The sequence below is a fragment of the Periplaneta americana genome, chromosome 5 (genome assembly GCF_040183065.1).
Source record: "Periplaneta americana isolate PAMFEO1 chromosome 5, P.americana_PAMFEO1_priV1, whole genome shotgun sequence".
Lineage (NCBI taxonomy): Eukaryota > Metazoa > Arthropoda > Insecta > Blattodea > Blattidae > Periplaneta > Periplaneta americana.
In genome coordinates this window covers 46327934-46342344 of record NC_091121.1, presented here as the reverse complement: position 1 = coordinate 46342344, position 14411 = coordinate 46327934, and the positions used below count along the sequence as shown (strand labels likewise).

At 37.1% G+C, this 14411-nt stretch overlaps 1 protein-coding gene across 1 annotated transcript in view; it reads left to right on the top strand.

Annotated features, from left to right (window-relative positions):
- The window catches only part of sha (shavenoid), a 364087-nt gene that overhangs the window by 325048 nt on the left and 24628 nt on the right, over positions 1 to 14411 (top strand). Inside the window, exon 5 of the mRNA XM_069825587.1 lies at positions 7897 to 8007. Coding sequence (XP_069681688.1) covers positions 7897 to 8007 — 111 coding nt within the window. The remainder of the gene's footprint in view (positions 1 to 7896; positions 8008 to 14411) is intronic.

Below are 14411 nucleotides of genomic sequence, written 5' to 3'. Positions count from 1 at the left end.
GCACGCTAGCGCGGGCTAGCGAAATGTCTTAATTTTGAGATCGTGGAGAACTACTTTTAGTGTCCACACCTGTGGAGTAACGGTCAGCGCGTCTGGCTGCGAAACCAGCTGGCTCTGGTTCGAATCCCGGTCGGGGCAAGTTACTTGGTTGAGGTTTTTTCCGGGGGTTTCCCTCAACCCAATACGAGCAAATGCTGGGTAACTTTCGGTGCTGGACCCCGGACTCATTTCACCGACATTATCATCTTCATATCATTCAGACGCTAAATAACCTAGATGTTGTTACAGCGTCGTAAAATAACCCAATAATAAAACGACTTTTAAGTTTAATCTAGAGGAGGAAAGTTCTTTTTATTTTGGCGCATATTGAATTATTCTATTTAGCTGTGTCCTTTGAATAATAGTTGAAGAAAATAAACTAAAGTAAAATTGGTAATATATGATAATTTGTAAAATGATAAGAGAATTGAATTGTTACAGAACACGTAAAACATATAACGAGAAAGTAGGATCATCTTGTTCCACTATATTTTCTTTACTTTTCTTTCTTTTCATTTCCTTGCTTTTCTTTCCCCCTTCTTCACTGAACTTTTAATCTGCGTCCCTTTCAACCTTCACATCTTCCTTATAACGCTTATCACAGTTTCTCTTCCTGATGAAGTAGCTATTTGAAAAGCCGTTAACCTCGACAGCGTCAGATGTTGTCCGTTCAGCAAGCAGTTCCCCCCACCACCACTACCACAACAACAACAACAACCTATTTGATCATCGAATTTTCATACTTGGTCCCAACATTCAGTGCCACGAGCCGAGAGGCAGAAGAATGCGAATCTGCCAGCCAATCGGACTCTCTCTGGCTACAAATTGGACAAACCGAGCTAATGTGGACGCCCCGAATAACGGGACCCGTCGAACCGGACTTGATCGTGTGGGTTGCAGGCCCTAAATAAATTACAATCTACTATGAACAAATTAAGACACATCTGCAACGTATTAGTATAGTTAAAGCTTCATAAACAATTGTAATAAAGTTGCTGTGGAAATATAAAACAAAAGAAGGCAGATTTCTTGCTTAACATAATATAGACTGAAATGTAGTCTATTAATATAGCTAAAGAACCGTTAAATTACTACCAAGGAGACGGCTTCACTTGCTACTAAATATTTCGATTAAATTACTCGACCTATATTAGTAGCTACAGTTAAGGCTTTGAAAATCAATTAAAATACAAATTGATAAATTAATATAAAACAAGATAAGGCAGACTTGTTGATAAACATTCTTCTTCTTGATTCCGCTATCCACTTTTCAGAGGTTGCTTTTAATTCCTGTCCGCCATAAGGATCAATCATTCCACTGTCCATCTTCTAAGTCGAAATTAATCATAACTTTTTTCACACTACCACACCAACTTTATTTTATTTATTTATTTATTTATTTTATTTAAATTTAAATATACAGAATAAAGAAATATAATTACAAAACAAACAAGAGAAATAGAAATAAAATAATACAAGCAATATAAAAATAAAATACAGTAGTATTAACATAATTTGAGACCGAATGAGCAGCGCTCGTGCTCGGTCGCAGTTCAGATATAATATTAAAATAAAAAATAATAATAATAATAAAAATAAATAAGTAAAATAAAATAAGAACTAAAATATAATTACAGCGGCAATGGAATTATATAATATAATATTAACACTAGAGAAGAATAATATCGCACATGAAGAGTAGGACTAATATATATTTCAAAATTATAGAATACAAATATAATATAGGTTGATTAATTCATACACATAGGCTATAAATTTATTTAATCAAATTGAAGATATTAACACGTTTCTAATTTTCTTGTTATATGTTAGTGGGTTACATGTTAGAAGTTCTGGGTGTAATTTAGTTAAAGCATTGTACAACCGAGGGCCAAAATTTATGCTATGCTTTAGACCAGCAGATGTGAGACATTTAGGTTCTACTAATGTTGAATTAATATTTCGTCTTGTGTCATAATTGTGTGTCTGTAATACAAACTTATGGTAAAATTTTAACAGCGTATATTTATAAATTCGTTCAATATTAAATACATTAAATTCAGAATAAATTAATTTAGTTGGATAATCGAAACGAAACTTAAACGAGTGTTTCCTCTTTTCCTTCTTCCTGTGGGGGACCAATGAATTATCCGTCTGCGCCATCTCTCCTCCATTCTTTGTACATGTCCGCGCCATTGCAATATCCGTTCCTCAATTCTGTTTACTAATATACAGTTTCTTCTGCTTCCATCTTTGCTCTAATAAAATCATTTCTTACACGTTGCAAGACACTCTCATATGACATTCAGATTTAATAATGATAATAATAAAGAAAGTTACACAACACAGAACTGCTCGCATTGTATTCTTCACCTGACATAATTAGGAAGATTAAATCCAGACGTTTGAGATGGGCAGGGCATGTAGGACGTATGGGCGAATCCAGAAATGCATATAGAGTGTTAGTTTGGAGGCTGGAGGAAAAAAGATCTTTGGGGAGGCCGAGACGTAGATAGGAAGATAATATTAAAATGGATTTGAGGGTAGTGGGATATGATGATAGAGACTGGATTAATCTTGCTCAGAATAGGGACCAATGGCGGGCTTATGTGAGGACGGCAATGAACCTCCGGGTTTCTTAAAAGCCAGTAAGTAATAATAATAATAATAATAATAATAATAATAATAATAATAATAATAATAATAATAATAATAATAATAATAATATTTTCAAGGTCCAAACATAGCTTAAATTAAAAATTTACACGAAAATTAAAATACGGAAGTTTTGTTACTAAAATTCAGGCTTAATAGTAACAGTATTGATAACTCCTGATGCATCTGAGTGGTCAGATCGTCAATCTATTACGCAGGCGGCTCAGGTTCGAGTCTCGGTAGGGCGTGGGATTTTTCATTGAAAAATCCATAGTGACACTTGTGGCGGACATCGCGGTTGGGGTTTTTCTCGGGGTTCTCCCGTTCATATTAGGCATCTACATCATTGCGTCAACATTTCTCCATTTCGTTATCATTTAATAGTATTCCCTGAACGCCGGCTGGCAACGCAAGGAGGGGGCTGGCTTAGGGATGAGTGGGGTGCCTGCTCGAAACCTGGGTACGCAGCGAACCCAGGTGTGGATTTGGGAATGCGCCTAACTTAAATGTTATCGCAATAGATCTCGAAAGGTCGCAGTGCTGAGTCGTAGTTCCTCCTTCAGTAAATTCAATTCCTATTGAGTTACGTCATCGAGATACGCGTTATAAAGCTCTCGTTTATCAAGTACTGCTTGTTTATACAGACTGGAAGTGAAATAATATTGTAGATTGAAAGTGGTGATAGGGTACTTCGAAATGAATAGAAAACCTATATTATGTTTTGTGATTAAATGCACTGTTAATTGAATGAATGAATGAATGAATGAATGAATGAATGAATGAATGAATGAATGAATGAATGAATGAATTTGTCTTTAAGCAGTATACCTTTTGGTGAGGCGGCACTACACATTAGTATATACAGTGCCGTCTCCCCGTTTTACAACGCCTCTCGTACAAGTCTCGTGTAAATTTAATTTTAAAAAAGACTCTAAATTCAAGCCACTGTACGGTGCGAGTTGGTTGCAACACAGCGCCAGAGAACAGCTCATCTAGCGAGACATACAGAGTTCGTTTACTTCTTACATCTGTATCACGAGAAGAGTGTGTTAGCGGCGATGTTGCTGGACTGCTGAAACTTATAACTTAATTTTCTAATTAGCCATGCAGTCTTAAGCAAGTTGCAGAGGAAGTCGGTCAGAGGATAGTAACGTGTAGTAGAGGCGTTAACCTGTGTTAAACCGGTGAATAAGTGTGCGTAATAGTGACATAGAGGACAGTACAGTGAAACAAGACATAATAGAAATGAAGGAGAGCATGGCAGGGCTAAGAAAGAAGATGGAAGAAATTCAACTGGAAAACCGTCCACACTAGAGATGAACAACAATCGAGAAAGCGAGACTAACAGCGCCTGCAAATCCGAAAACCCGCACGACAAAGTTGTATTACGTCGCGTACTTGACGTAAAGACTGGTTGTGAGTGTTCAGAGACTCGATATTGATTAGTCCCGAAGTCAAGCAGCCTTGAATCGCCACAATTGTTTATACCTGACTGAACTTTCATCTACTTTGGCAAATGTTATATATGTATATAAACAATCAAGTAGCCTATTTGAAACATCATCTCTATCTTTCTGTGTATAATAATCCGTTCCCCAGTCTTTACTTAATTACTAGGTCCTTATTAAAAGGCTAGGAATTTTCTTTTCACATGTTTAAGATAAGTGTGCAATTTCAAGTGAAAAGATATTAATGTTATGTTTTATATTGCTTAGAAATGAAGAGTCCACTGCAAGAATGATGGATGTCATTTGGAATACATTTTGCAGGAGAAGCAATTGAAAGTTTGAAATGCTTAGCGCTCAAAGCTTAACTGTGACTTTTCGATCATTACTGGACAATGACTATCAGTGTTAATGCCATATAACTCTGTATGTACATTCTATATGTCTTAAGCTATGCATTGACAGTCTTGGTTCATTTTCGACAAGAAAGTGACATCCATCATTCTTGCAGTGGACTCTTCAAATGCAAATTTATTTGAGAATTGTTTTTTTTTTCTATTTATATAATCATAGGTAATATGATATAATAGAACCAGAACATTTTTATAACTAAGATACGGTTCTGTTTTGTCTTTTTGTCTCATTTAAACATTTATAATGTTATTTATTTCAATGATGTATGTTATTCAAAGTTACGAAATCTTTCCACGCCGACCAAATGCTATTTCGAGAATGATGAGCGAGACTCGAAGCGCACGAGAATGACGAGACGAGACTCGAAAGACAAATGCAGCGAACACAGCGAGCGAGAGCGGCAGTTAGTTTTGTTCTTCTCTATTCCACACTATTGAAATAAACCAGAAAGATAAATAATTATTCTTTATTAGTTTTCCTATCGATATGGACAAAAATCACGATCCTACTCGCAAAAGTTACCGAATAAGTTATTAAACATTTGGGGAAAAAACATTTTCTCCTGCGAAAACTATAATATTTCCACCAATATGATGTTATAGTTTTTTGTCACGTACAACATGAACTATTCGCTCTGGAAATCTGCAAGGCTGTTTCACTTCTACCCTGTATACTCGTATGAGAAAATTCCCGGATACTTACAAATTATAAAAAGATATGGTATTAGACAAAAACTACAATACCCCGACAAAACTTACTCCATGACCATCTGTAAACCACAAAATGTCATTTGCATTCGTCAAGATTTGAACAGAGCTCTCTAGCGTGGAAAGTCGGTGCCCGAGCTGTTCGACTAACGGCATGCTTTAAGCTTGTAACCACGTTTAAGTGCTGTTTGCGTAAATGGTTTCCAATTAAATATGTGCTCATTTCTTATACATTACGTTACGCTGAGTTCTAAATGGATCTTAAACGGAGACCGCATTATGCCCGTTAGTTCGTTATAACAAGTGACGACAATGATTCGTCCCTCGCGCTGATTCCAAGTGTACCCTAATAACTTCGATCAGACAGTGTAACTGTACAGAAATCACTTTTTACGAACACGGCGTGGGCTGTTGGCACCCGAACTGCGTTTTAACAATCTAGTACAAACGGGATTTTTTTCAGTAGAGATGTACAAAGTGTTTTTGCACTGAGGTACTTAAAACGTGACAGTTCAGCTGGGTGAGTGGTTTGTTCAACCCTTATGTCCAGCTTAAAATTACCTATAATTATTTATTTTTTTGGACGATCCTGCTTTTTATAGGGTAGAGCAGCATAAATCGCACCACTTCCTAAATGGCACCACTGCTAGTTTAAAACAAATTGCTGTACTATTGTAGCATCTAGTGGCTTTGTTACAATCTACCATATGAACTTCCACCATGTCACTTGATTCCTGCCACTTCTTTGTGTCAGCAGCGTGGTGATAGTGTATCTAATATAATCGCTCAGGTGGATGTATATTTAGCTAACATTTTGTAACTAAATAACGGATTTGTATGCAAAGGAATCCATAATCTTAAGATGTTATTAGTTAAAAGAAATATTAAAGAACATATAACTTATTACGATTTTCGAATATGTGGTGATTGTAGGCTAGAATGAAGGAAATAATAAGTTATGACGTAGTTTCTTAATTCGCACCACTTTGTAGGTGCGATATGAGCAACTTTAGCAATTCTAGCCGTACAAAAGAAGGCCCAAAAATTTTAACTGAACGAGGAATGCATCAGGTGGATGCAATATCAAGTGGTGAAAAGGACGTTAATAGGCCTACAACAAGTGTGCGTTGTACAAGCGCACCAGATATTTGGTGCCACCTATGGAAATCTTTAAACGTCAAGCAGTGCATCCTACATTATCAGCTCGTGTTCTTCCAGGATCGTTATTTGCTTGCTCTGATTCAGGTTACGTCAACATTGAACTATTTGTCGAATAGCTCAAACATTTTATTTGCCGCTCAAACCTGCTATAGAAAAAAGTGCTGCTTCTGTATGTCCATCTATATGAACCATTCCAAAAATTTAGAAGCTAGATTATCTCGGGAAAATTATGTGCTCCTATTTCAGCTTCCTCGTCATAATACTCAGAGTCCCAGCCTTTAGATGTTTCTATCTTCAAACCATTTCAGACAGCTATATCATGAAGCAGTTCTTAGGTGGCTTCGAGATAATCGTGGAGAAAAGGTGACGCAGTTTACAGTCTGAACTACCTGGTGAAGCACATGGCAAATGTGTAACAATAAAAAACGCATTAAGGAAGTTTCAATGTTAGGTAATTTATGCTCTATTTTTTCAATTTCATTTGAAGATGCGTTACTCTCTTTCATTAATTTCAATAAACTTATAATTTGCATTTATTACATTATTCATATTAAATACTGTTCAATATTTTCAATATTAAAAGCTTTCCTTCATCCTGTTCCCTGCAGTTAAAGAGGTGCGATTTAAGAAACCGCAGGTGCTATTCAGGAAACTAGCTGCCTAAATGGCACCACAGATAAGTGTTTCGAAAATGTCATTCTACTACAAAAATATTATATCAAATTCAAGTATTCTTTTTTACATGAAAGATAAATGTTCTGGGAATGTATTTCTGTAAAGGAATGCAGAAAATAAAAATTATATTACGATGAAAGGGTAATGGAACAGAGAAAAATTCTCTCCGGCGCCGGGATCTGAACCCGGGTTTTCAGCTCTACGTGCTGATGTTTTATCCACTAAGCCACACCGGATAGCACCCCGGCGTCGGACAGAATCGTCTCAGTTTTAAGTTCCAACTCTTGGGTTCCCTCTAGTGGCCACCCTCTGCACTACGTCATAGATGTCTATGAACGAAGGACTGAAGTCCACACATGTGCTGAGTGCACTCGTTATGAGTGACTAGTTGGCCGGGATCCGACGGATCGTATGATGACGCAGAATATCTGCATGGAAATATCATATGTACTTTGGTACATTAAATAATATATAAAAATTGTATTGTTCAATAAAAATTATAAATGCTAAAGTGGTGCGATATACGCAACCTTACCCTACTTACCACATTGCTGACAGGCCTTAAAAGCTAACAAGCGAACATTTTCATGGGCACAGATAAAAAAGTTATTTTTTTCTTCCTCCATAGATCGAGACATCAATAATTTAATTGACTTTGTTCTAACAAAGATATCGGGCTTTCGAGAAGTCCAGCGCCATGCTTCCCGGGTGGTGAGTTGGAAGAGGTTCTGAAGATAACCCAGTTCTCTCTTTGCCTGGCCTCTACGGAAATGTCTTAAATGTCGCCTTCTTTGTTGCAGAATGCTCGCTGGCGCCATTCGTGAGCGGGTCCACCACTCAGAAGATACCCTTCGTGTTCCTGCCGCTCAAAGGTCAGATAGTGTACCCCAGCGCAGAAATCAACTTCGATGGTAAGACATTCTCAAATACAGATTCCTTATACATCTTGATTACACAACTTTTAACACTGTATCACTTCGGAATATGTATGGTAAGACTTTCCTGTGTTAAATTTCAACGTACCTCATTTACATGTTTCGACCTATTTATGGGTCATCTTCAGAACAGGTCGTTGTTGGTCTTGGCGCCACTTGTTCTGTTTCCTGTGAGGGTGTGTTCCTGTGGTATAGTGTAGAGTCAAAGAGTGTGTGTGTTTTGAAGTTGAGTTGTGTGTTGAGATTTTCGTTGGAGTGTGTTTTTGTGTGTCTTTATATTTCATATTGTTCTAGTGTGTTTAGTTTCTGGCTTTTTGGTTGGATGTGTAGTATTTCCATGTCTGTGTTGATGTCTCTGTGGGTGTGGTTAGCATTTGTGATGTTCTGCATTATGTGGCGGTGTTTTGTAACTTTGTTATGGCTTTGATGTGTTCTTTGTAACGAGTTTGAAACGATCTGCCTGTCTGTCCTATGTAGAAGTTGTTGCAGGTGTTACACTTGAGTTTGTATACGCCTGTGTAGTTGTATTTGTTTGTTTGTGTTGTTTGTGTGTTCAGATGTTTTTGTAGAGTGTTATTTGTTCTGTATGCGATGTTGTAATTTAATTTCTTGAATGAGGTTGCAATTTTGTGTGTGTTTTTGTTTTTGTATGTTAGTGTGATGTATTTTTTATGTTCTTTGTTGGTGTTGTAGTCTTATGTTTTTTGTGATTATGTTTTGTCTTACGTATTATGTTGTCTATTATGTTCAATGGGTGATCCCATGGGTAGACCTTCGGTTTGTGTGTAATATTTGTTATTGTATGTGAAGTAGTTTTGTTTTGTGATGATGTCTGTGGTGTGGATCATTTCTTTAATGTGTTCTTGTGGTGTCTTGTTGTTCTTGAGCATTTGTTCTAGTATCTGTAGTGTCTCTTTTATGGGTATGTTTGTGTATAGGTTAGTTAGGTCGAAAGTTGCTAATGTTGTATTGTGTGGGATATGTTTGTCTTTTATTTTATTCACTATGTCTATGTTGTTCTTTATTATTGTTTGTTTTTCGAATTTTATGTTTTTCCTTATGGTTTTCTCCATGTATGTGGCTAGTTTGTGTGTTGGTGCATTTCTTCTCCCTGACATAGTTTTCAATCTACCACATTTCACAATGTATTGTACTTTTTTCCATTGTTGGTTTCATATAGAATCACAGCGTTGCAAAGGTTGGAAAACGTAGGTCTCGGAAAAGATAAAATTTGAGAAAAGAGGAAAGTCTATTATTGGAAAGGTCTATTATTAGGACCTGCGATGACTGGCGGCCATTTTGGGCGTGGACGAAAATTTCCGCGCAGTATATCTGCGACTCCGATGTACTAGTGCGCTGATTTTGGTGCCAAACAAAATATCTCGTCTAGAACAGTCGATTTAAGCCAGGCGTATTCATGTAAAATTCACGGTCGTGTCCTCGACACAGCCACATGCAGATTTTTTTGTGTGGGAGTATGTACAGGGCAATGTTTACGTTCTTCTTCTGGCCAATAACCTTCCGAATCCACGGCATTGCGTCATAGCTGCGGTGCAGGCGATACATTGGGACACGCTGCGCAGAGTATGAGAGGAATAGAAGATTAAAAAAAAAAGAACTATAGTCAAAAATGCAAATTTGAGATATTAAGCATGTGGCGAGAATATTGTAGCGGCCATCTACTGAATTAGTTGTTAATGAAAAAAAAAAACACCACAATCCTATGTTGTAGGAGTGGAAATTCTCAGTGGTTTTCATAAAACAACCATAGTCCAAAAACTTTTTTTTTTTGTGAAAACGTCCACTGTCCAGGATGATGGTAGCATTTACAAATATATCCCACTCATATCATCTTGACACATTTATCCATACAGTTTTAAACTGTAGCAGATTGCTTCCTATGTACACGGCAAAAGCCACCTCAGAGAAAAATACTTTAGCACGTGAATTGTATTAGTTACGGAGTCATCTTTAGTTGCAGAAGTAACTTCATGGAAGAAATGTAAGCAACGAAAGGAGAAGAAACAGTTACTTACTTACTTACAAAAGGCTTTTAAGGAACCCGAAGGTTCATTGCCGCCCACACATAAGCCCGCCATCGGTCCCTATCCTGTGCAAGATTAATCCACTCTCTATCATCATATCCCATCTCTCTCAAATCCATTTTAATATTATCCTTCCGTCTACGTCTCGGCCTACCCAAAGGTCTTTTTCCCTCCGGCCTCCCAACTAACACTCTATATGCATTTCTGGATTCCCCCATACGTGCTACATGCCCTGCCCATCTCAAAGTCTGGATTTAATGTTCCTAATTATGTCAGATGAAGAATACAATGCGTGAAGTTCTGTGTTGTGTAACTTTCTCCATTCTCCTGTAACTTCAGGATAAGAAACAGTATAAAATAATAAAGAAGAAGAAGATTAAAGGAGAGGCACACTTCAGCCATAACAGAATATTTTTTCTTAAAACAACAACTGTCCACAGTTACCTACATTTAGGTACACATGTATTTATATTAAGCAATTTAAGTTATAATTAATGTACTTCAATTTTCCCAAGTTTCTACAATGCCTTAAGAAATAGCATGATGAATCTCATACTTGAAGTGTCAACAACACACATGCCAGATAGTTTTTTTACGTAAAGATTAATTTTTTCGGTTCTACAGAATACATCTGTTATGGTAACAATGGTTATTAGAAGAGAAAAATTCGCTCCGGCGCCGAGGATCGAATTTGGGTCCTTGGTTCTACGTAAAAAAATACTCTAATCACTGAGCTACGCCGAAGTTCAATCCACAGTACCGAATCGGATCCCTCTCTTCTAGTGTTTTTCCCTTTGTGGCCTGACTCCAATTTCGACATATATTAAGTCAACTGCCATTATACAAGGAGCGCACTCAATTGGCCGGGATTCTACAGTATTATGCACTGTTGGGCGAAGAATCTACGTAAAGTTCTTTTTTGGTCCTGCAGAATATATCTGTTATGGTAATAATGGTTATAGATTTTTTTCGCTTGAAAATTTATGTTTCTGGACTGGTTTTTTACAAAAATCCCTTCAATTGGATTATCGCCTAGATTTATGCCGAGAACTTGTAAAGTATCAAATAAAACTTGAAGGGCCGTATTCATAGACATTCTTAGCGCGGGCTTCCGGTGGATGATCAGCGAACTAACGTTTTTCGTATTCATAAACCAGTGTTAGATATATGATATGATATGATATGATATGATATGATATGATATGATATGATATGATATGATATGATATGATATATGATGATATGATATGATATGATATGATATGATATGATATGATATGATATGATATGATATGGTATCGTCTAAATTCCTGCAATCAGCATTGTGAGGCGATTCCAAGGCGAGTACGTGAGTTGCAGAGTCAGGGGAAAACAACGACAAGGCAAGTGAGGAAAAATGGAACGGATTCAGATAGCAGTGATGAAGGAATAAAGGCGAATAGTAAAGAGAAACATTATGATTTAAGAAGTTGGTGTAGTGGGGAAGTAGTGGGGGAAAATACAAGAAAATAATTGGGGGGACAAGTATATCAATAGGAAGTGAAGTGAAGTGAGGGGAGGATATAAGTGTGGGGGTCAGCAATGGAGAAGTGGGGAAATATAGATGGACAGGCCGGTGAAGGAGAGGTGACAAGATACATTTAAAGAGAACATAAGTGAAAGAGACGGAAGTAAGTTACGACTTGCATAAATTTGCTATGTAATAAGGTGGATGGCACTGTATACAAATATGTGAAGTGCCATCTCACCAGAAGATATCATATATCATATCATATCATACCATATCATATCATCCCTCCTCTGGAAAACTAGTGAAAGTGACAAATAAGCGACCCTGCACTTAAGATCTATATTGTACTATAGTATAATATAGACCTTAAGTGCAGGGTCACTTATTTGTCACTTTCGCTAGTTTGCCAGAGGAGGGATGATATGATATGATATGATATGATATGATATGATATGATATGATATGATATGATATGATATGATATACGATATGAATCCTGTACAAGTAACCAGTCGATAGCCGGGGCTAGTTTAGCACGCTCGTAGCGCGGGCTAGCGAAATGTCTATGAATAGCACCCGAAGAGATTACCTGTCTATTGGCACATATTGCGTTGCTGTAGCATTAATAAATGCAGAGATAAAGCATTGTAAAATTAGAGCATTCGTTTGGGACCCGCTGTATAGGCCTAATACCTACTTTTTCGGCAAAATAGGCTACGTTAAGAGGTTAAACTTTGGTTTACCGGATTGCATAATTCGCACGACAATATGCTGTAAGCGTGACTGTGAAAGGTCTTCATCGTCTGCAACTGGAATGGATACCTGACGCCTCATACTTGCCACACCAAGCGCTGTCTAATTACATTTTGGTGTCATGAAAGAACATCTACATAGGTGGACAGAAATTCCAGTTAGACGAGGATATTAAAGCTCCGGTGCACGAGCGGTTGCGTACACGTTATACAGTTTTAATCTCGGGGAATTGAGATGCTGCCAAATGAAGAAAGATGAAAGCAAGTGCAATGAACGAAGGAGGAAAAAATTATGTAGAAAAAAGTAGCATTAAATAAAGTATGCATATAAAAATAAAGTCTACATAATATTAGGCCTATATTACAAGTAATTAGCTTTTATTGATTTATCCATATAGATTCCTTTTTTTTTTTTTCATAATTTTTTATCTGGAATTGTCTTTCTACCTCTTAAAATAATTTCTAGCCTATTATTTTCAGTCGCCGTTCAGCCAACTGGACTTATAAAACGCGTAGAAACTCCTGTCGATGTTATTCCCTACAACAGACCTGCACAAGGTTTGCGCTCTCCGAGCCGGCTCACAGGTCATGAGCGGAATGCAGATATTAGCTGCGCTCTGTATAAGGGTAGACTGGAAGAAGGGGCGACCTCGTACAAAATATACACAAAAGGAAGTACTATTACGAGTGCTTATGAAATGAATTCTCAGTGTTTGCAAAACTATCTTGGACTATTATTAATTAATAAAGAAATATTTATTTTACAGAAGTAATAGAAATTCTATAGCTACTTAAATGTACAATATCATTTTGTTATATTTTTATTTATCAGTACATCAAAACGAGGTTTTATGCTGTTGGCAGCTGAAAGGAACAGTAGCTTACTGATAGTAAAGAAACATCAGTTACAGATGTTCGATGTCTGCCTTTATTAAAGTTGATTATAGAAAACAGTTGCTCACAAATATAAATGTTGAGCCAAACATAGCAATCATTTTCACAGCCAGCCTGTATAGTCGTGGATATTATTGCTAATGTTTAGTCTTGTAAAACTCAACCAGGCTAGTAGTATTATTCAAACGATCTTTAGCTCTTAGGTCACATTGAAGATCAATAAGTTCGAGCTGTAATTCGTTAAATGTTAAATGTCATGTTCCGTCTTTTAGATTCCTCCATACTGTACTGTAGCAATAGGTAAGCAACGTGAAACAGTTACTGAGAATAGGCCTACACACTGCACTCCTCTAGATAGCTGAGTGGTCGTTTCCCTCTCCTCTACCTATAGCAAGTCTATGTCATTCTGACGTATCTTTCTCTCCGTTTCGGCGAGCGGTAAACACCGCTCTCCCGCTCCGAAGGAGCGCGCGCGCTCGTTGAGCGCTGTTTGTGCAGGCCTGCCCTACAATCTAAATATAAGCCAGATTTAGCCTTTCAAACAACGTTGATTTTTATATTTCATAGCAACAGAACAAATTAAATTCCCCTTGAATAATCACTATTGCTTCCTTCTCCATTTAAAACAAATTTTATACCGATGATAGTATGCTGATATCCAATAGCATACTTTAAATTTTCTAACTAAACCAGAACGTAAGACAAGATGAGATTTAATGTATAACTGCAAGAACCTCTGTAAACTGATTACTTTAGGACGCAGCGAGAACATAATTTGTCGTTTATGGCTGTGTTATTGGTATTTGAATGAAGTACGGAAAAACAGATTTATATACGATTTGCTTATATTCCTCTTCGCTTATATTCCTCTACGATGACAACAACTACAACTACAACTTCCACGAGCAACAACACTACGACGACCACAACTACAACAACCACGACCAAAAGCCCTGCGAAGACCACAACTACAACTACTATTTCCACGACTACGATTACAACTACAACTTCCACGTCCACAACAACTACTATTCCACGACTACAGTTTCCACGACCATAGCTACAACTACTACTTCCACAACTATGGTTACAACTACAATTTCCACGACAACTACAACTACTATTCCATGACTACGATTATAACTAGAATTTTCACGACCATAACTACAACTACTACTT